At 41.3% G+C, this 23,365-nt stretch overlaps 2 protein-coding genes across 2 annotated transcripts; one reads left to right on the forward strand and one right to left on the reverse strand.

The window, feature by feature from the left end:
- Window positions 1–1,319: 1,319 nt before the first annotated feature.
- Window positions 1,320–14,453, forward strand: LOC110000777 (zinc finger protein 395-like). Its single transcript, XM_020656131.3, has 10 exons — window positions 1,320–1,443; window positions 4,470–4,704; window positions 4,825–4,955; window positions 5,491–5,600; window positions 5,688–5,890; window positions 5,974–6,074; window positions 6,655–6,934; window positions 7,095–7,190; window positions 8,984–9,054; window positions 9,759–14,453. The coding sequence occupies exons 2-10, from the start codon at window positions 4,486–4,488 to the stop codon at window positions 9,868–9,870; spliced, it is 1,323 nt and encodes a 440-aa protein (XP_020511787.2). The 5' UTR covers window positions 1,320–1,443; window positions 4,470–4,485; the 3' UTR covers window positions 9,871–14,453.
- Window positions 14,454–15,848: 1,395 nt separating this feature from the next.
- On the reverse strand, window positions 15,849–19,577 carry gtf2a2 (general transcription factor IIA, 2). Its single transcript, XM_020656135.3, has 4 exons — window positions 19,389–19,577; window positions 17,444–17,548; window positions 16,351–16,508; window positions 15,849–16,133 (listed from the first exon to the last, which is right to left on the reverse strand). Coding segments are annotated over exons 1-4 (336 nt in total). The 5' UTR covers window positions 19,461–19,577; the 3' UTR covers window positions 15,849–16,132.
- Between the last annotated feature and the right edge of the window lie 3,788 nt (window positions 19,578–23,365).

Raw genomic sequence — 23,365 nt, forward strand, 5'->3', positions numbered from 1 at the left:
GAGAATTTTTCAGAGTGCAATTCTTGGACAGCGCTGTAATGAAGCTCCACCGCCATTATGTCTTTATATTGATGCCACAACAGTGTAAATATCAGTGTCCCAGTCTGTGAAGCATGACGACGAGAGAAATAGTGGGAGCTCCACATGCGCACGCACACACACACACACACACACTCACTCACACACACACACACACACACACACACACACACACACACACACACACACACACACACACACACACACACATCACTGTTCTCCCTGGCTGGCACCTCAGCAGAGCTCAGGAAGTGACCTGACACCTCTCCAGCGAACAGCCCTAAACTGCATGTAATATTCTCACAGAATATCATTGAGGTTGCTTAGTAACACTGTTGCGTTGTAAGTTAGTAACATGTGTTCCTATTGGTTGCCCACTGTGGGCAGCGGTTTAGCTCAGTGGTGACAGCAAAATCATAAAACTTCCTCCAAACATAGACTGTCTCGTGCAGTCCCTTGCCAGAGGTTCGAAACCACGGGCGCTGTCCTCTGCTGTTTGACACCTTTTCTGGGCGGCAGTAGCTCAGCCTGTAGGGAATCAGAGGCCTGTTCAAGTCCCGGTGCGGACCTAATCTGAAAGTTGGTCTGGAGAGGTGCCAGATCACTTCCTGAGCACTGCCGAGGTGCCCCTGAGCAAGGCACCAACCCCCCCCACCCCCCCACCCCCCCCAGGTCAGGAGCGCCCACTGTGGACAGCTCCGTCACTCTGACATCTCTCCATTAGTGCATGTCCATAGGATCCTGTTTGTGCATGTGTATATTTCCTCTTATGTGTGTGTTGCATGACTTACAGAGTGTAAAAACAGAAATTTCCCCTTGCCCAATTGTGATTGGTCCGCAGTGTATGCAGACGGAGCCTGTTCTGTTTAGTATGTGTGAGAAGTTCGCCTTCCTAGTAAGACTTCACCAGAATGTACACGACTGCAAATAAAGATTCAGTTAAAACACGTCGTCGTAACGTCAACAAGACACTGCAGACTTTGGTTGGTTCCGGGACTTGAACCGGTTCTCAAAACCAAGTCCCAACAGACTGAGGTGCTGCCGCCCCAGCACAATGTAACAATGTTCTGGGTGCATTATGAAATGTTACTTCATCTGTGTGTCAGGCATCAAACTTTGATGTCCACACGCTCTGAGTGTTTTTGGAGAATCCCCTCTTTCATCCGAAAACCTGTTTGTGTTGCTGCAATGTTGAGGAAATAAAGACTCCCTTCCGTCAGTTCCGGTGTGATCCGGTGCAGGTCTTGCGTGCAGCCCTTCCCTCCCTGTTCAGACTGGATGCAGCCTGCAGAAGCAGCTCTCACTCTCAGCTCCCATTGAGCAGCAGTTGGACTCACTCAGACCTACTGGAAGTGTTGTTGTTGTTTATTGTTGTTTTTCGTGCAGGATCCTGACACTGTGCAGGTATGTGACAGCTGATGCATGCTCTAAATCACAGCTTCATCTTCAGCCTCTCTGTTCAAACTGTCCCCTGCTTTTTTTTCTCTTTCCTCGTTTCTTCAGTGATCAGTGAAAGATCTGCTGCTGAAGTTCACAAAGACAACATGTGACTTCACCTACTGTCCTACTTTCCCCTCTGCGCTCCTTCACTTTGTTTATCATATCGTGGCCGTTTCCAACATTCATGATGGTGGATCACTTTAACACACATCTCTGCAGTGAAAACTTTGCGTTTGCTCCTTTTTTTTTTTTCACTTGACCTGTTTGTTGTTGTGTCGTTGTTAAGACTTTAAATACTGCGCAAAGTGAAAAAAAAAGACTTCGGTTTCGGTTTTAACAGCTGGGATCTCAAACTGAACGACTCAGAGATCAAACTTAAAGGGTTTTAGTTGTTTTTTGTTCATTGAGGACTCTTACAGTGGAGGGTGTGAGCTTGGCTCTAAAGGAATGTGATTGGTTCAGAGCTGCAGACAGAAGAGGGGTGTGTTAGTACAGTATGTGTGTCAGTATGTGTGTCAGTGTGTGTGTGTGTGTGTGTGTGTGTGTGTGTGTGTGTGTGTGTGTGTGTGTGTGTGTGTGGGTAGAAGCTTGCACACATGTCTGTGTTGCACTTCAGTCTAGTGTTTCTTTTTTTGCTTCAGTTTCAGTCCCAGTTGAGGTGAATTCAGAGATGTTTTAGACAACAGTGTGTGTGTTTGTTTCTGTGCACAAAGAAGCTCCATGGAGAACACGTTTGGGTGCAAAAAGAGCTTGACCTCAAATCCATCCAGCGCCTTTGAGATGAACGAGAAGACTGTGAAGAAGAAGTGAGACGACTGATTTGTGATCTGTTGATTTACAGCTTCATTTTTAGAATTGAAGCTGCTGCCAAGGAATGAAGAAACAATAAGTGACTTTAAATGTGGACGAGAGGCTGAGTTTGGGAAACAGCGAGGCGTTAAACAAACACTTGATTAAGAGGCGCATTAGAAAATGATATTGACCGATGTGTTATAAGTATATATGGATGCATTTTTGGATACTGAGAACGAAACAAAATTAATTTTTAAGTGTATTTGAATGCAAATGATGCTGACCAAAATCATGTCTGAGGTTGGCATGGTGCAGCAACCTGTCAATAACAGGCAGCACCACTCCAAACTCATCAACTAGCAAGACGTGGGCCACATCTGCCCCCCCCCCCTTCCCATCCGGCCTACAGAACATAAATCATCTGTATCTGTAATTCATTATCTGTAAGCATCCGCTTCTTTATCATTTATTTGACTTTGACTGAGACCGAAATCGACAAAATGAGCAACTAGGAGACCAAGACGAATTAACAATGAAGTGTATCGTCGTAACAAGTTTCCCTGTGGGGACAATAAAGATACCTCTGACCTTTGATCGTACCATATCGTATCGTAACATAGAGTACCGTATGGTAGCATGCTGTGCTGATGAAGACTTGAAACTAGAGATTGAGATCATTGACTCAAAAATTACTTACTGAGTAGATTAAATAAACTAGTATAGGACCAGTTCCTTAAAGACTTCCTGACTCTGTTTTTCATGCAGTGGGGGTCACTCCTTGTTGGCCTATTAGAAAAATGTAGGTTAAATGAAGCCTTTTATGTAATATTCAAGCAAAAACTCCCCCAAAAAGTCAACATTTCAACTTCATAATTGTTTTGATTTGATGCTTTTGTTTCCCGTTTGTGACAGAAAACTGATTAACTTCAAGAATTGGACTATCTGTTGGATAACTCAAACAGTTTACAGACTTTGAAGTTGGCACTGGGAGCTTTATAACGTGCATCTTCAGGGATTTTTGTAGGAAACAAACTGGTATTGTATAGTTGATAATCCTAACTCGAAGTGGCCCTGGTGTCTGAGTGAGCTCTAATCTCTGCAGCAGGTTAACATCTGGTTAAAAGACCAATCAGCTGTCAAACAATTATTTGTTTGTTGATACTGTAAGTAACTGGAACTGGCTCCTCTGAGTCACTGGTTTACTGGGAATGTTGGGGGGGGGGGGAGGAGGGGCATCAGGTTGCCATGGTGACACAGTTTAGCAGTGAAGGTGTTGTAAATCTCTTCAGTGTGAGCAGCAGATATAATGTGATAAAGAAACATTGAATTACAGCTGAAGCCATCTGTCCTCAACAAGTTAATCCTCTGTTTAGTTAGCGCCTTTAATCACACACACACACACACACACACACACACACACACACACACACACACACACACACACAGCAGTCTGACTGTAAATGACACTGCTGCAGCCTGTGAGTCACTCAGATCTTTGAACACTTAATCCACAGCAGAACTTTTCCCAGTTCCCCAGTTCCCAGCAGCCACTGGGAGCGGGGTGTGTGTGTGTGTGTGTGTGTGTGTGTGTGTGTGTGTGTGTGTGTGTGTGTGTGTGTGTGTGTGTGTGTGTGTGTGTGTGTGTGTGTGTGTGTGTGTGTGTGTGTGTGTGTGTGTGTGTGTGTGGCGGTAGTAGGGGGGTTCTTGTATAGAGTAAACATTAGTAATTACTGGCTTATAACGTTTGTCTTTAAAGCTTACTAAGCCTGGTAGTTTCAGGTTTGTTTTTATTTTCAAGACCAAGACCAAGACCAAGACCAAGGCAGGACTAGACCGAGACAAGACCAAGACCAACACCAACACCAACACCAACACCAACACCAAGACCAAGACCAAGACCAAGACCAAGACCAGACCGAGACAAGACCAAGACCAAGGCAGGGCGAGAGGGCCAGTAATGACGTGAAATTCAGAGTCCGTTCAGTCTGAGATAAGACCGAGTGGTCTCTAAGTGTCATGAGACCAGGACAACACGTCTCCCTTTATGCAAAAGCAAAGTTCAAACAAACAGACAGAGAGAACTTGTGTAACATTAGAAAGAAAGGATAAAGGACTGAGAACGTATTTATTTGATTCCTTGTCTAAAAATGATGAAGAACAAAAGCTGTAACGTTAAAATGCATCTCCTTGTGTTTCAGATCCAGACGATCTCTTATGACTACACAGGCGGTATTCAGACAGACCTGCAGACAGACAGACATGTTGCCAAAGACGCGTCTGGGAAAGCGCTCTCCTTTCGGGGCGCTGGTGAGCTCCGCCTGCCCCGCAGCAGGCACACATGCAGGCCAGGAGACAGGTGAGACCAGCATCGCCATGGCAACAGTGGGAGGAGAGCATCCCATCAGCAGAGTCAAAGGTCACGCTGGAATGAAGGTGAGTTTATCTTGTCCGCCGTTTTTTAATTCAGGGGGAGTGATGACAGAGATGAAGTGCACCTTTGATTGACAGGTGTCACAGCCAATCAAAGTGAGACTTGTTTGTTTCCTCCTTCAGGTGTATTTTCAGTGCAGTGGAGGAGGTGAATCTGCAGGTGTCGTGGATCAGGGGGACCTCATGCAGAGGGATGTTTCGGTGCCTCCATTCTGCAGCAGATCTGTCTCCTCCTGCATCGACGTCCCCAGAAGGTTTGACCTCCTCTCTTTGACACTTGTTTATGTGTCACTTTGCACAGTTTGCATGAAAATAACTCTCCTCTCCTCTCCTCCCCTCTCCTCTCCTCTCCTCTCCTCTCCTCTCCTCTCCTCTCCTCTCCTCTCCTCTCCTCTCCTCTCCTCTCCTCTCCTCTCTTCTCTTCTCTTCTCTTCTCTTCTCTTCTCTTCTCTTCTCTTCTCCTCTCCTCTCCTCTCCTCTCCTCTCCTCTCCTCTCCTCTCCTCTCCTCTCCTCTCCTCTCCTCCTCTGGTCTCCCCTCCTCTCCCCTCCCCTCCTCTCCTCTCCTCTCCTCTCCTCTCCTCTCCTCTCCTCTCCCCTCCTTTCCTCTCCTCTCCTCTCCTCTCCCCTCCCTTCCTCTCCTCTCCTCTCCTCTCCTCGCCTCTCCCCTCCCTTCCTCTCCTCTCCCCTCCTCTCCTCTCCTCTCCTCTCCCCTCCCTTCCTCTCCTCTCCTCTCCCCTCCTCTCCTCTCCCCTCCTCTCCTCTCCTCTCCTCTCCTCGCCTCTCCCCAGTCAGAGGAGTCCGGAGGAGGTGGATATGGACGCACTGATGGCAGCGATGGTCCTCAGCAGTTTGTCCTGCAGCCCTCTTCTGCACAGCCCCGTCTACCAAGACACATCAGGTACAACAACATCCGATACACCAAAACAATAACATCAAACATCAGCAAAGTCCACAAATCAATGGCCTAATCAAATTATTACAACAGCTCCTCCAATGGATTGTGGAGGCGGCGATCTCTCTGACGGCGGCAGCAGCGGCTACTTGAGCATCGGCCACAGCAACGGAAGCCCCGCCCCCTCTCCACCAATCGCAGATCCGGCTGGGAGCCCAGCCACGCCCACTGATGAAGGACTGGACATGGAGCTGGAGCAGGTTCTGTTTGATGAGCCGGCGCCCCGTAAACGCAGGGTGAGCAGATTTCACGGGCGTCACAGGACAAATAAAACACTGACAGAGACGGCGAGTGTTGACGGTGTGTTTTCCTCCTCCAGAACTCGGTGAAGTCGGCGTACAGGTGTCTGTGGCCGAGCTGCGGAAAGGTGCTGACGTCAGTGGTGGGAATAAAACGTCACATCCGGACAACACACCTGTGGTAAGTTTCAGCTGAAAGACAGAGATCATGTTTCACTTCAGAAAGATACGGAGGCTTCATGCTGACAGAAAATAAAAAAAATGAGTTTAAAACTAACTTTATTAAGATATAATAAATGTCATGAACAGTCGTTGGAGCGTTATTCTTTAAGCTGGGCACAATTTCTCACTGATGGACCGGGACGTATATCTTAGTGTGTTAGCTTGATGCTAACATATACTGGAAAATGCCATTAACTGGCTAACAGAATTAGCGTCACGATAATTTTTACTTATATATTTTACTCAACATGCTTAACAAACAACACCACATGCACTTACAGGTTACGTGTCCCAAACTCTGGAGACAAACTTAAAAAACTGCTGACTCATGCTCTGTTGAAGAGCACATTTTTCCTCTCCCAGCTAAGCTCTTCTCCTCTCTCTTATATTGAAGATGAGCAAATGTGGAAATCACGGGAAAATATCCTGGAAGTTTACGAAAAGCAAACATCAGGAGCAATCCTGAATGTGGTATTTTTTTTTTTTTTTTTTGGCATTATTTTGAATTGATCCGACTAATCCACTTTGACCTCTGACAGCCGTGGTGGGGAACACGAGCGGTGTTCCCGCAGTGAGGAGGATTTTTACTACACCGAGATCAACCAATGGGATCAGCAGCCGCAGCAGCAGCAGTCTCCGCCCCTTCCTCTCCACTGTAGCCCCGCCCCTGCCTCACCTACATCCTCGTCCTCCTCACCTCCGAGCCCTCCTCCTTCCTCTCCGCAATCACCGCCCTCTCCAGTCTGCAGCGCTCTGAGTCGCTCCGCCCCCTCCGCCTCTGGCAGCATCTGGCAGGTCAAATCAGAGCACTCCTACCAGGTAGGGCGGGGCTTATCATCAGTGATTGACAGCTAATTGCCACTATAAATTAATGTAGCCAATTTTGTCTTGGCTAGAGATGACATGTTGCCATGACAACGCTGCTGAGCTCTTATGTTTTCTCTTTTAAATCGAGCATCTTGTGTTGTTTTCTTTTTAGGCTCCACCTCCGAGTCGTGTGATGTCGGCAGCAACAGCAGTTTCAAACACGGCCACCTGCACTTTGACGGCCACGCCCACCACTTGCCTCCAACAGGTAAGCCTTAAAAGACGATTAATGTAGGCCTTGATCTTGACACACTTCAGGTGGTGCTGCCCTGCTGGCGACCCCAGCTCTAGTGCTGCACGACTTGCACTTGATTTTTTTTTTGTTGGGGTAAATTAACAGCTAATCTGACCACTGTTGAACAAGTCCATGCACATGATTTAACTCGTTTACATTTATTATAAGTTTATGAGTTATTTCAGCCCTCCGTCTTATGTATTTTATTGTACTCATGTGTTTTTATGGTAACCTGTCTCGTGTTGTGTTTGTTTTTTACTGTAAGTTGCACAGACCTGTGTGTGTTCTCTGTGCACCTTTGCCCAAGGTGAATTTCCCAGAGGACAATAAAGTTGATGTTATCTGATCTAATCTATAAATAGATCATGGGTATACAGCAGAGTTTTTAATCAGCCGGCTCTGGGTCCACGGTGAATAACCGCCTGCAGCTCTGAATCAGATCTTTTTTCTAGAACATTTTATTTATTGGTTGATGATGAGAGACAAAAAGAGGGTTTCAAATAATTGAACAACCAATAGTTCAGAAATAAATGTGTGTGCATTGCTTCAAACCCTCAAGTAGTGGTTAGAAAAGGCAAAATATCCACCGAGTGAAAACAAAAACAAATTTGTCATCTTTGGGCCCCCGAAATTAATCTGTCGACCCGTAGGGGGGCCTGACCCCCAGGTTGGGAATCAAACAGGACTAAACCATCCAATAGTAGCTCTCACTCCTCTAAAAGTGTGTGTGCATGTTGCACAAAGAAACACAAGAATCAAGCTAGTCGAGGAGTGTTATTACGTTGCTGTATTACAGCTTCTTGCACAACCAGAGTCAGGATTTGGCTTTGCAGGTCACTTCCTGTCTGCTTTTGATCGGAGTGATTGATTAACGCTCTTTTCACCACCTGCTTAGCGCCAAACTGAAACAGGTTTTGGGCCTTTCAAGTATTTCTTGGCGGTAAAAAGAGATCACATAACTCCTGACTCGACAGTTTATTTTAAGAAGTATGCAGCGCTGTGTTCCTCCTTTTGCACTCTGCAAAAGGAAAAACAAAAGGGCAGAAGGCTTTTTTTTTCTTGTGCTCTCGCTCAAAGTTTTTGCACCAAAACAAACGGAAAGCAGCAACAGAAAGCCGTGCAGAGTGCTGCAAACAGTCTGCAGTGTCCTGTTAGTTCTACATTGTTGTTGTTTTTTTAAAAAGTAAAACAAACAGTTTTGGATTTCCCCTCGAGACTATTAGGTTAGATTTTAAATGATTCTGTGACTTCTGTTCATCCCCCCTGAGAGCCAGCTTCAACCCTCTGGTACAAAAACACACACACTGCATTCAGTTCTGTTTTCTCTCTCTCCTGATCCTGTTCAGCCGTCTATTGTTTATTTCCTCCACCGGCACAGAGAAGCCTGTTAAAACTGGTTTTACACTAAAGGGGGGTGGAGAGAGAGTGTGTGGGTGTGTGTGTGCTCCTCCCTGATGGTTTTCTTTCAGAAGGAAAATCCCCTCCTGGATGGCTTGTGGTCACATTTTCCTTCAGTTTGCCACAGGGCAGTGCTGCCACCTGCAGGCTGAGAGAGGGTACTGCAGAATGTTTTTCACCAGAGGGTGTAAACACAAAGGACATTAACAGCAGAGACACAGAAGGAACATAAAATTATGAAAACTGAGTAGAAGAAACCCAAAAAATAATTAGCAGATGATAAATAAAACATCAGAAAGACAGCAAAGACAGCAATCAAGAAAAAGTTCAAATAAACTACAAACTGACTGTTCTTCTATACTTTTCAGGGTTTGACGTTTCGAGTGCGTTCTGTCAGTGTAGGGGAGCAGTGGCTGCAGCAGCACAGCGCCCCCAGCAGGTCAGTATCAATAATAAAGTGTAATTTTGCTATTTTTTCCAACTATTTTTTTGGCCCTTCAGCTGGCGGCATGACTCAAGCTGTAACAGCTGCAGAGTTAGGCCCCGTGTCCACCTCGCAGCTGTGCACTCAGGAGTTTTTGCATGAAGTGTTTGTGCGCTGAGAAGAAAAGCGCTGCACGCCCAGACTGTCTCTATGGCAACAGTCGGTTGAAAACGGCCGCTGTATGACCGACAGCGCTCCGTTACTTTTTACTGCATGTTTTATAAGATCGTTTATTTCCCGATCAGACACGGAGCAAAGAGGATGTGGGTACAATTCAATTCTCTTAAGCAGCTGCATAGACTTTATGTAAACCAAAAACAGTCCATTTTAAAATGCATATGGAGTCTAAAGCCGGGTTTATACTCCTGTGTTGAATACGCCGTTGTGAGCACTACATCCTGGTACGTTGGTGTCTGCATGGTTCTGCAATACTCAACCTAAACACGAGGTGGCAGTGCAATTTCTATGCCTGTTATATTGCCACATTCTCTGCCTGTTTGTGTGAAGGAAACCATGGCAACCAATTGGGTATCCTGGCGTCTGAGCTGATAAATATTGAGCACTAGCTGATTGAACTGTCTCGTGGCGTTCTTCCGACTGCAGACCTCCTATTCTGACGAGGTCCACAGAAGTCTAACTGATCTCTCCGTGTCTCTCAGGAGAATCCGCGGTGAAGCCAAGAAGTGTCGCAAAGTGTACGGCATCGAGCACAGAGACCAGTGGTGTACGTCCTGCCGCTGGAAGAAAGCCTGCCAACGCTTCCTGGACTGAGCGTGAGGAAGAAAGGCAGGAAGAGGGAAGAGGAAGAGGAAGACTGAAGCGGGCTGTGGACTTCAGCATCACGCGGTGGATGTTTTATACTTTCTTACAGCAGACATATTTTTTGTTTCCATTTTTATACACTTTATAAAATGTCTAGAAGTGTCTTTTTTTATGTGGCATGTGTCTCCTGAATGTATTTTGTAGACGTCGTGTCCTGTCAGTGCAGCTATTATGACCCAGCAAAGGGAGGTTTTTTTTTTTTCTTTTCTTTTTTTGCGTCCGGCTGACTTCAGCAAAACTAGCCAGCTGTGTCACGATCCAAACGGTCTCCAGTTTACCGAAAATCTGATTTATGGATTGCAGGTTATTTTTTGGGGGGTTCTAAAAACGTTCCTACAGTTAAACGGTTTAGAGGAGAACAAAGTGAGGTAAACTCTATACTGCATGTAAGAAGTGTGCACAGTCTCACGAGTTTGGAAACAACAGTTTTTGCAGCCATTTTTTTTACAACTCCAGCTTGCGTTTTCGGAGCCAGAAGCGACCGAATTTAAAGTCTTAGAGGGTAAAGTTGTCAAAATTGTGTAAACTTTGGTGCTTTCTTGATACCACATGTTTGAAAATGAAACAATCTCTGTTTTTTAATGAGTATGAGTGATAGTATTGAAAAGTACTGACGCTTTAAGAACAACACGTCCGTCTCATACAGAGAAACGAGTCAGTTGCAGATACACTCCTGCACACTTGTTTTTCTTTATTGCACAAAAAAGTTGGCAACGTTTCTGCACTGGAGAAGCGGGGTACCAATGTGCTTGAAGAGTGGAAGGCTTGAAGAGGTCTCAAAGCTACAGCAACACTTGTAGCATTAAGATAAACTTTATTAGACTATTTCGGTTTTGGCCTTCATGGCAGGATGACCTCGATAAAGGCAACAAGCCGAAATGCGTTGGTGTTATAAAGTTGACAACTTCTCTGTACTGAAACATTGACGATGCATTAGTGCAGTTTAGACAGTGTGCAGGGAATTCTGTTTCTGTTGCCGTGGTATCAAAACAAGTATCGATACCGTTTGATTATTACTAGAAACATATCAACGTTTAAATTCAGATTTTGTGACGACCTCCTGAGAGGGTGGGGGACTACAGGAGTGAGGGGGTCAGCAAATGGAAACTGTATCAGCTTACCATAAAACTTCAATTAAATATCCCGGGCTTTCATTTAACCTCCTGCCTTTATTTGGGACAGGCGTCAAAACAAGATCTTTGAATATTTCAAACAGAACTTGTGCACGGCCAAGATTGACAAAGAAGATCTGCAAACTAATCACCATTAAATACAAAGAGGCCTTTAATAGCAACACCAGGCTATTAAAAGGGACTGAGCCTCAAATTGGGATGCGCTTTTATTTGAAGTTTTACGGTACACTACTTTGGTAAATGATGCAAAAATTCAGAGGACCTTCGGCTGGCTTGAACAATAATTGAATAAAGACCCAGCTTGTTCCTCCGAGTGTCTTCAGGTGCATCCACACGCTGAGCCAAATATCTTCAGGTCACTGTGGGAGCAACTTGAAAAACATGCAAGTAAGCCATGCTCTAAAGTTGACCCTGCTGTATCGTCCATTTGACCCTAAACGGGATCATAATTTAGGAAATGAATGTCGTCATCATGCTGCGTCGATAAAGACTTGAAACTAAAGACTGAACTCATAAAGTCATCAGAAAATGGTTTCACTTTCTCATAGACTTCTGTACAAGTGGACCCGCTTCTGGAGCCAGTGGAGTCGCCCCCTGCTGGTTGTTAGACAGAATGCAGATTTAAGGCGCCTCTACATACAGCGGTGTTGTAGTACTCGAAATCAGTTTTGGTCTCAAGACCACTTTTTGAAGTCTCGTCTCGGGATGGAAAGCATTTTGACTAGGTCTGGTGTCGGTCTCAGATTTGGCGGACTATGGATTTTGAATCAAGACCACCACTGATTGGCTATTTTTCCACGTCATTACTGTAATTAAAAGGAAAAAAACCTCTTTCGAAACCAAAAATTAACTTACTTCATTCATTATTTGATTTTGTTTTTTCCTCCGGTTATGGGCGTAACCTTCCCGGTGTCACGTTCTAAGTGAGTGACGCGTCCCCTGCACACAAGATGAAAATTTTTCAGAGATATTTATAGTCTTGGTCTTGGTCTTGACTCTGTCTCGACCCCTAAATGTCTTGGTCTTGACTCTGTCTTGACCCCTAAATGTCTTGGTCTTGCCTCGGTCTCACCCTGCCTTGGTCTTGACTCGGTCTCAATCCCTAAATGTCTCGGTCTTGACTCTGTCTTGACCCCTAAATGTCTTGGTCTTGCCTCGGTCTCACCCTGCCTTGGTCTTGACTAGGTCTCAACCCCTAAATGTCTTGTTCTTGTCTCGGTCTCTGAGCACTCTGGTCTCTAGTATGTCTTGGTCTCGGTTAGTGTGGTCTTGATTACATCTTTACATCCACATCAATCCTTCAAACCCAAAGCATGCGTCCGTTTGTTTCTGTGTGGCTGTAAAACACGACCCTGCCAAGGAGCTAGTGGTCCGGTCTGGTATTAGAAACATCAGCTACAAAGAGTATTATTACAAGTATTTGGTGAACTTCAGTTCAGTGAGACACGAGGCAGCTACAAGTGTTTTTAAGATCATGTACATAAAAAGGAATCCCTCTGGACCTTCCGACAGACTGCATCAATCGTAGTTATATTAAAGTAGCTCAAAGCTAATTGCTAACGCTTGGTCCCCTAGTCCTGTAGCCGCATTAGCTTTATACATGAAACTAACACATATGTCATATTTCAATCATGTTTTCTGATGTTTGAGCTTACTCCTGAGCTCTTTTAATGATATCATCTCATTGTGACAAGTGGAGGAAGAATATTAGGATGTTTTTCTGCTGCTTCCTGATAATGTACCGGTTGATGTCGGCAGGAATAAGGTCCTATCGGTGCTACAAGGGCCGCTTAATTCATCTGCAGTTCGTCCATTAAGGGCAGCTTTGAACCCTGACACGCCAAATTGAAGATCGGGTGCTATCATCTCAATTTCTTCATAGGATCAGTGGAAACGTCCACCTTTTTAAAACCTCTAATGTGTTCAGTAACACACGTGCTCTTCTAACTAAATGGTGTCTGCTTCATGGAGAGATAATACAACTTTAAATGAACAACTGTAATGAAGAATGACAGATTTTAAAAATTTGCTTCTTAGAAAAATAATAATCCATGCAGGTCACTGCAGATCCGCCTACGATCCATAGACTGTATATAAAAAGTAGACACAGCTAACAAGATGTCAACCATTTGATAAAGATTGAATGGAAAGGAGCAAGAGCTCGGTAAACACTAAGTTAACAGCCAACTATGGGATATAAACCTGGGAGGAAGACGAGGCTCAAAGCCAAATGTATGTTCCAAAAGAGTGTCTTAACAGACTGTAGAGAGCCAAAGCATCTCTCAGGCCCACTTATGAATCACAAAGGTAGCCATGCCCTACAGTATACCCTGCTTTCAGTAATATGGACCACAACTTACTAAATGAACATCAAGCTGTCGGGAAGAAGACTCGAAAATATGGAAGGCGAGCATAAACGGATTAGGAACAAGATTACGGAGTCCGATTTTTGAGATTTCAGAGAATTCACAGCGCTCCTATTTGAACGCACTTTCACCCGGGGGGGGGGGGTTCATCTGATCAATTCAAGTTTGGCATCAGCTGAAAGTAGACAAATTCAAGATTCAAAGTTGTGCAAAACACGAGGTCTCACCACAGGGCGTGGTCGAGGCGGGCTCTATAAATTTGATGTCGTTTGATAAAAAGAAGTTGTTACAACTGTAATAAGTCATCTGAAAAGTTTGCTCATTGAGATTTCTGTCCGTTGGAAAGAATGCAGGTTTAATGCAAATACACAAAAAGTCTTCCTATTGTGTTTACATCCCGTGTAACGGCGGCTGTGACTGTTAATCTAAAGTGGTTTGTTGTGTCAGGATCCTTAAAGCTCCACTCTAAACGCTGAAACACATCAGCCTGATATCCATCTCTTTATCGTCTCAGAAGTCAAAACGTTCCTGCCGCAGCTCAACCACAGTAACAATCAGACTGTAAATATAATCCTCACTCCACTGCTCATGGTTTGACTTCCCATCATGCCTCTCTTCACGTGAGCATCACTTGGGTTGTTTCAAGTTTTGGAAACAGAAGCCATTCTTCTTCTTCTCTCTCTGTGGGAAACACATGCAGTATTGATCAAGAAGTCTTACAGATGAAAATACTCGATGTTTACGCAGAGAAATCTATTTTATATCTACATGGTCCTGTTTGAAAATATATATACAGACATATAGATACCAAACAACCATCCCGAAGCCTTTGAAACACTCACATTTGAGACGTTTCTTTTGCAGGAAACTGCAACTAAAAATAAATCTCTCTATTTATATTCTGTGTGTCCTGTTTGTTGAGAAAGAACAGTAAATGTCGATCATTGTATTCGTTTCATTTTGAAGATGCACTCTTTTATACTTGATGTGAAATCCTGATGTTGTTATAATAAAGTGAAACGCTTGATTCTGACTCTTCTTGTTTGGTTTGGTTTCTCGGCACTGATGACGAGATCTTTATTTTTTGGTTTGTGAAATTAGCGTTTATGAAATAATAACTGTACTTTGAGGGTGGCGTTAAAAGTACAAAAACATCTGGATTTGCTCCAGTAGATTGTTTCAGGCTGCAGCCATGAAACAGGCTGTAATAGCTGCAACAACCCATCATGATACATCCACTGAAAGTTACTGACATCCAGCAGCATTACAGAAAAAATCCCTTCAAATCAAATAACTTTATTGAAATAACTGCTGCTCGCTTAGAAAACAGCTCCTCGTTACCTAGGCCCAATCTCGATGTCAACCCTCACTCACTGACTTTGATGCATGTTCCCGCTAAATCTGTGAGGGTTTAGTGCTGTAAATGTACATTTAGGACTATATTAAGTAGAATTTTGAGGAGCGCCATGGGGCTGTGAGTGCGTGAAGTAAAAAACGTGAAATAAGCTTTTGCCAAATGACGTCGTGCTGTCATGGTTACAGAGAAGTCGCAAAGTGATGTCCCATTTGTATTAAACCTCACTTACACTCAATCACTTCCCAGGTGACGTCAGTTAAGTCCGTAAGGACTCAGGGTTTAGGGAGGACATCGGGATTCGCCCCTAGACTATATAATCCAGGTCTACACTCCCTCCCGCCCACTACGCTCTGATCCAACCTTCACAACAGGGTCCTGCAGAATCCCTTTGCACCTTTAAGAAAAAGCGAAAGACCCTGCTCTTTATGAACACCTACGACATTAAAGGAAGAGTATGCGACTTTTTGATTCAGCAGATGTCGCCCTTGAGCACCAGCATGAAACTAAAACAACTTGCGCTGCATTGTTGTTATCATGCTAATGCTAGCAATCTTTATTATGCTCGTATCTTTACTCTGCATGTAAATTTACAATAAATGACGTGATCTAAAAGGGCTTAGGTGACATTCAAATAAGCAGTGAGTACAGTATGTTACTCTTCTTTTCTCTAGTCCCTCAATTAAACAACTTGTATACGCGAGGGGATGAGCCGGCCGGCCGTCCCAACGATGTAAACAAACTGAAGCTACGGCTCGGAAAACATCACAGACAGTGGGACTTGGGTGTCACTCTCATTGTAGACAGTCATTACTCACTGAGTTATTTTCAGACGATATATTTGATTTCTGCTACATTTAAGTGTGAAAAATCGCATATTCTTCCTTTAATAATGATGATGGTTTTGATTGATTTTTTTTGTTATTGTGTGACTTTGCTGTTGTAAACCAACATTAGGGAAGAGTTGGGTTTGGTGTGCTTTGGCGCCCACCTAAGGTCTCTGAGTGCACATGTAGAAGACGTAGAAGAACAATCTGAGCCTGTCAGTTTAGTTTGATTGATGAGAACAGAACCTTTCTGAGTTTTAAATAAAGTTTTTATTAAAGATGTTCCAGCTTCATAATAACAGCAAACTGAACACAAACATCATGTAAACTGATAATAAAAAAGAACTTTGCTGCAGGAACAGTAACTGGTCCACTCTGACACTCACACACGCACGCACACACTCACACACTTCTCAGCTGTGACTCTGCTGTAATAATAAATTATATGTACAGTCCAGGTCCACCTGTGACTCCGTCTGACACCAGCACACGGTCAGAAAGGGTCATCGCTCTGCAGTGCTGCAGCCAGAGTCTGCGGAGAGAAAAAAAAAAACAGGAAATAATGAAGAATGGGGTAGTGATAGTTACAAATAGTGTCAAACATTTTCCAGGGCTGTGATTTGGCTGCTCAATATAGATAGTCAACACTTCTATTTGACGTTCCGCCCTTAAAACAAAAAAATGTGACGAAAACAACTCCCTGATATTCAGCGAAGTCTGACACTTTCAATCTAAAAATCTGTACTCACCATTTATCTGTCTTGTTCTGGGTCGACTCACTCTTTCCGTCACAGGCAACGATTTTGACCTTGTCGACCTTCACGAGGTCCGTCACCTCCCTGAACTCCACGTCGTTGAGGACAAACGTCCACACGTTGTCACAGAACCTGTACGTGTTTAGGGAGCCCTGCAGGACAGACGGAGAACAGCAGCTGAGAGGCAGAGCCCTTAATATTACACAACCGCAAACATCGACAGCAGTAAAATGCAACACCATGATCAAATATTTGTAATAAAATAAGTTTTCAATGCAGTTCTTTAACTTTTAGTGGTAGAAATTATAGTTTGATATTTGTATTTTTACTTGTTTCTTTTTGCCCATTTTCTATCTAGAGCTGCTGATAAAGGGCTTGCTGTCAGGAAGCAAGACATGACATCAAAAAGACGCTTTGGAAATCCTAGATGGCGCATCATGCGACAGAGTCTATCACTATAATAGACAATTTTTCACAGGATCAAAGATAAAGATAAAGACTTGTGTAAATCAGTGTAGTGATGAAAGATACAACAGAAAACTTAAAGTACTTGGTCTTTTTCGATTCTCTGATTTTTTTTAAATTTTCAAAATCCCAAACAAAAAACGCCAACCAGAATTTACATTTCTAGACACTTCAAATCCATTATTATGTATATATGTACATTGACTTTTTAAAATGTTGTTCTTTTTGTCTTACATGTATTCAAAAAGGTCATACTGCCGAGCAGAAAAGAGTATGAAGCTGTTTCATTATGTGCACGAAGGACACACAGCGGGTGTCTAACATAAACATCATGACCTCCGCCTGCTTGCTCGCTGTGAATTTTCCTTTATATTTCCTGCTGCGATTACACATCTTCAGTCGGGGTGAAAAATTGGGCCGTTTGCGTTCAGACATGCAGCTCACACCGGGAAATTCTCAGGAGTTTTTTGCGTGCGTAAAAGCACCAAATCACAGTTATCAGCTGATTTTTTTTAACACTTATTACACACAGAGATCTGGCAACAACATCACACAAGCGCTGTTATTATAAAGGTTGTTCTTTTTTTTACTCTGAGGTGATAGGAAGGGAACTCAGACTCACTCTGAAGTTGACTCTGTTGCGGACTCTGTTGGCAAGCGCCGTGTTGATTGCTTTATCAAACTGAAGGAGGACTTGCAGAGCCAGCTGAGGAGTGATCTGCTGAGTCTAAACACACAAACACAAACCATTTAATTCGACATCTAGCAGCGGCAACACACTCACACACAATGGAGTTAAATTCACAAGCTGCATCTTTGATGCTAAACAAAAGTACAAATCCACTTCTCAAACATCTATAGCAGCAGGTCCGATATTGACGTAATAGATGTATCTGATATCGGACTAATCCTGTCTTAGCCTCTTAGAAAACCCAAGTTTTTTTATTTATTTTAGCAGTCTTGTATTTATCTGTCGTCTTGTTCTTTTAATGACGTGTAGTCTGTCTGTTAATTAATTCTGAAATGACTCGATGTCATTGTAAATGACGCTACTCGATATGTCTTTCTCTCCTCCTCTCTCTCTCTTTTATTGTATTTAAGGAACATTTTTATTTTATAATATCACTTTTTAAATTCACAAACATGTAGTTTATTTTCCATGTGTTTTCACTGTTAATAAAAGACATATCGATATCGAGTAGCGCCATTCAGCTAAACAATATCGAGATATGAGTTTTGGTCCATATCGCCCAGCCCTACCCAACGATCTTTATTGATTGGTGACGTGGATCATTCAATCAACCTTTATTTATACTGAGAGGCAACCCTTATTTACAATGACATCGAGTCATTTCAGAATTAATTAAAAGACAGACTACACATCATTAAAAGAACAAGAAGACAGATAAATACAAGACTGCTAAAAACAGTGAAAACACATGGAAAATAAACTACCTGTTTGTGAATTTAAAAAGTAATATAATAAAATAAAAATGTTCCTTAAATACAATAAAAGAGAGAGAGAGGAGGAGCAAGGTGAAGAGGGACAGACAGTCAGTCATCATCAGTGAGATAAGAAAAAGGTGACCTGGCACCTCTGTAACGTTATTTTAATGCAACATAAACTATATCGATATTTACGATATTGACTTACCCATTATCTTGTTTGAAAATATATCGATATATCTTAAAACCTCGATATATTGTCCAGCCTTATCGTTGGGCACTTTGAATATTCTCAGCGTTTTGTGATGGCATTAGGACATTTTTCCTTTAAATTTGTCTGAATACTCCAATAAGGGATAAGATAAAAGATTAGTTCATCCTCGGCTCGCTTTGAAGACATCACTAAACTTTAAGAGCTCACAAATCGTCTCCATGACGACGCTCAGATGGGTCATCTCCTACATGATAAAAAAACACAACTCTTACACTTCACTTTGAAATATTATATTTATACCTTCCTTGTTTTTATGTGAAGCCAGCACAAAGTTTAAATACATTTATTTGGAGTGTGTTTAACTTTTAAAGCATTTGTATTTATCATAATTATTTTTTACTCTTTCAATAAGAAATCCATTCCCAGCTTTGTTACAGCCTCACACAGACTACCAACAACATGATTAACAACATTAATGATGGTTTAAAAACATCTGTTTCAGTACATAGTAAGTAAAGACCTGCACTGACCTTTTACTGATTCTTGTTTTGTGTTGATTTAACTCCAAGAAACAGCAAGAAAACATCCCACAACACCTCTAACATCTCCGTCACATGATACAAACATGAAGAGGATTCACCGCTCAAGTTTATTTAATGAACAAATGTCACTTCTGTCTAATTAAACTCACTTAACATCGAATAACTGTATGTCCTTACATTAGCCCGGTCACCTACTAGCAGCATTAGATAGAAACTACAGTATTTAAACATCACGGTGACTTATGTGACATTATTTACCTCTGCTTAGGACAAACTAGTGCTAAGCTAACAAGCTAAGGCTAGACGCTACATTAAGCCACATGCTAATCTGAGCTAACAGCCGTCATGTTTGTGGTCGGTGTCACCTGTATGAGCTCGTCCAAACTCTCCTGTAGGCTGTTTCCCAGAGTGGTGTTCCTGTACAGCTGGTACGCCATGATTTAAACTATCGGAGGAACAAATAACTGCGGGAAACTATCTTTCAAACACACACACACACACAGGGGCTAACGGAGCTAACAGAGCTAGCCGCTTCCCTCCACAACAACAAGCAAACAGGAACAAGCTGACAACACACCGCTGGTTTCCGGTTAAGATTTTCAAAATAACAGGAAAAAAAAACAGAAAAAATGAAACGGAATGAAATATAAAATAAATAATCATAATACTGAAAACTTTAATAAAAAAATCAAGCATTGTGAATGGAAGGTAAGTTAATTTATGAAGCACCTTTTAGCACCAGGCAATTCAAAGTTCTTTACAGATGCGTAAAAAGTCTATTATTGGCAATTGTGGATCAGCGTCTCTCAAGAGGAAGGTCGGGGGTTCAATCCCCAGCTCCTGCAGCCACAATCCGATGTGTGCCTGGGCAAGACACTTAACCCCAGGTTCCTCCCGCTGCTTCGCTGTAGGCATTTTAAATTGTATGAATGGAGTTAATACTGAGGTTTACTTTTACATAGCAGCCTCTGCCGTCAGTGTGTGAATGTGTAGGAGTGACCTGAAGTGTAAAAGTGCTTTGAGTGAAGACTAGAAAAGCACTATACAAGCTCAAGTCTATTTACATTTCATAAAATGTGTGCATAAGAAATACACAATACACCATTTACACAAATTAGACATATGTGCATAAGCTAATGTTCAAATACATGTACACACAATCAAACACATGTGTGACCGTGCAAATATGTAAGAACATGAACACAGGCACATAAGTAACATGTGTGCACATGCAAATATATTGCATAAAGACAATGTTCAAAGCACTAAGAAAGTTTAAAAGGTGAAATAAAAAAGTCATTAAAAAGATTAAAAAAGAAAAAACAATAAGGTAAAAATAAATTGTATACACAAATACAAACAGTAATTGATTAAAAGAACAAAAAAACTATATAGATGAATGTAAACTGATAATTGTAGTATGAGTGTCTTTTTTAATCAGTTCGATATATTTTTTAAATTATAATACACATTTGTAGTTATTGTAGTAACAAATGTCAGTATTATTTGGTTCTGCTTTTATTTTGAAGGGAAGAGTCTGTTTTCCTATTTAGATTTTTGCAAACCTGATGGAGACTACGGAAGCCAGGAAGGACTTTCTAAAAACTCAAAAAATATCACTTTATGTGACTCATTTTGTTTGTTTTATATTTCTTGAGAAAGAGGTTTTTCTTTTTCACGTTCATTGAATTTTATTCAAGTTCTTGATCATTAGATTTTCTGAACTTAATGTTGAATCGACTTAACAGTCATGTTTGCAAATAACATAACTTATGTTCCTATTTCACTTAAAAGTCAGTGTTGAGCTCTGGCCTGCAACTAATTAATTTGTTAATCTTCACCTTAGTTAAAGCTAATTGAAATCTGGAAATAAAAAATAAACTTGGGAAGATTTAAATTAAATTCCAGTAGATGGCAGCAAAACATTAAAACTGTAAATCCCCCTGGTCTGTTAAACATCTCAACATCTTCATCTGTCTGTGGAGAGCAAACCTCTATGTTCTCTCTCTCTGTGTTTACATTTATTATCTGTTTCATGTTCAGTCTTTGATGTAGTTGGCCTACATTAAAAGATTTTAGATCACAACCTTTCCCTTCAAGAATCTTCTTATCTTTATAGGTCGCTTTGTAAATTTAAAAAAACAAACAATTAAATACATTGAGAGACGACAAAAGGTTTAAAAATAGAAAAATAAATATATGGTTTGCTTTTTTCAGCAAATTACAATAAACTTTATTTCAAAGTAGAACAATTTTACTATGTATACATAGTAAAATTGTACAGGGTAATTATATTACTTGAAAATACACAGAAGTGTACCTATATGATAAATGTTTAAAAATACACATATAGCCTACATAATATAAACAATATAAAACAAAAGCAGAGAAGTCAAGGGACAACATAAAACAACTGGTACATTTAGATGAGTTCACATTTAGAGCATAGATTGAATAAAAACCTTGAATAGGGATCTCAAATTCACAATTTCAACTGTTTAGCTTTTTTTCCTGAAGTATTTGTTGTGATCTTAAACTCATTTTCTTTCTTAAAAGCAAGAACATGGGGTTTAAATTGAGTATCTATGAATGTGAAAATTCACATTGACATTCAACTGGCCAATAAAAAACAAGACACAGAGAAAGCTCAAAATGACAAATAATGTTATGTAAAATAAATAAATCTAAATAAATTGTGTTATGCAGTTTAATGCTGTGGTGACGTATCTTATATGCAAACCAGTGCAAACATAAAGACATCTTAGCAGAACCAAATCAGATTTGAATTAATTACTGAATGATCTTTGAGTGTTAAATTGTCTGATGGGATAATAGGATAATATGCGGTAATCATGTTAGCTCATTGAAAAAAAGCGGCTCCCCCATTAATTCTGTTGTGGAATAAATAAATAAATGTGTTTTTTTTTTTTACATACATAGACACCAACCTGTCTAATAAAAACACAAAAATAAATGGAATCACCTGTTTTATGAATATTTTTGTTTAATTTAGTGACGTCGCAGTGACGTGACGATGATGACCTTTGAACTCTCTGCTCGTGTTATTTGAGCGATTTGAGAGGTTAATTCATATATTATTAGGCTATATCTGATAATCTGACTGAGTGGTGCAGTAAACACATTTTTCTCCAACATTTCCAGTAAAGTAAGATTTAGAAAACTACCCTGCGTGCTACTTACTGTGAATGAGAAATGTATCAAGGAAACGTAACCTCGGTAACGATGACAACCGCTGGCTAATTTCAGCAGCGAGGATGCTAACGTGGAGGAGACAACCAAACAACGGAGGACAATGAGCAAGATAAAGACGAAGGACTGCGAGACAAACATGTAAGTTAAAATATAAGTTAGCGTTGTGTGAGTTGACGTAACTTATTTCTGCTTTTGTGCCGTTTGTCTAGCGGGACACGATATTACCGTTTCCATGGTAACTATAGCAGTTTTTGCTAACAGTTAAAATAGGCTGTTTTGTAAATGCACAGATTTATTTTTGTGTTGACTTTTTGATTGTTTCTTCTTCTCATTTTTTTGATAGCTTTAGACTTATTTAATATTAGTGCAGAATTTCAACTTTTTTTCCCAGCACTCAGCTGAAGTTACTTTTAAAATTCAGTCATTAATATTCACTTTTTTATGATTCATTTTGAAGTATGTCGAGATAAAACTCTCAAAAGTTACCCTGCTGTATTTATAGTCCTTACATTAAGCTCCAGCTCTATGAAACTCTTTCATAACTTTAATACAATATTTTTTTTACATTATTGTGAAATGATCCATTCAGTCTGATGAGAATTTTTACTTTTGTTACTTGAAGTAGGGCTGAAGATCATTGGATGAAAAACTGACATTGCTTTAACTTTTCTGTCTTGCGATATATATTGCGACAAAAATCAAAAAATCTTTTTACCAATACATTGTCACGAATGAATCTGAGGGAATGAATCTGAGGTAAAAGGACAGAAAACATTTAAACTTTTAAACTTTAGCCTGTGCTGCATATATCAAACTATATTTTGCATCTGTATATTTGCACACTTTACTGCTTTTTTATAATAATTCTTTATTTATCTATCATACTATGCACTAGCATAGCTAGTATTTTGTACTGTTATCTATGAGTAACAGCTACTTATGCACATGGACCATCCATACCACTTTTTTATCCTGGCTATGTATTGTGGGCTCATGTTTTTTGTATGGTGGGATATGTTTGTTTATATGTGTTGTGTTGTGTGTTTGTATGTATGCTGGCTGCTGGAACACCTACATTTCCCTGCTGGGATGAATAAAGTATATCTTATCTTATCTTATCTTATCTTAT

The sequence above is a fragment of the Labrus bergylta genome, chromosome 3, assembly GCF_963930695.1.
Source record: "Labrus bergylta chromosome 3, fLabBer1.1, whole genome shotgun sequence".
Lineage (NCBI taxonomy): Eukaryota > Metazoa > Chordata > Actinopteri > Labriformes > Labridae > Labrus > Labrus bergylta.

What these genes read in the sequence shown, in the direction of transcription:
- LOC110000777 (XM_020656131.3), top strand. Translation starts at nt 4,486, where the DNA reads ATGACTACACAGGCGGTATTCAGACAGACCTGCAGACAGACAGACATG. An exon ending in CCACCACTTGCCTCCAACAG is followed by an intron (nt 7,191 to 8,983) that starts GTAAGCCTTAAA and finishes TATACTTTTCAG; the next exon opens with GGTTTGACGTTTCGAGTGCG. An exon ending in CAGCACAGCGCCCCCAGCAG is followed by an intron (nt 9,055 to 9,758) that starts GTCAGTATCAAT and finishes CGTGTCTCTCAG; the next exon opens with GAGAATCCGCGGTGAAGCCA.
- gtf2a2 (XM_020656135.3), bottom strand. Translation starts at nt 19,460, where the DNA reads ATGGCGTACCAGCTGTACAGGAACACCACTCTGGGAAACAGCCTACAG. An exon ending in GTTTGGACGAGCTCATACAG is followed by an intron (nt 17,549 to 19,388) that starts GTGACACCGACC and finishes TTGTGTGTTTAG; the next exon opens with ACTCAGCAGATCACTCCTCA. An exon ending in GCAACAGAGTCAACTTCAGA is followed by an intron (nt 16,509 to 17,443) that starts GTGAGTCTGAGT and finishes TCTGTCCTGCAG; the next exon opens with GGCTCCCTAAACACGTACAG.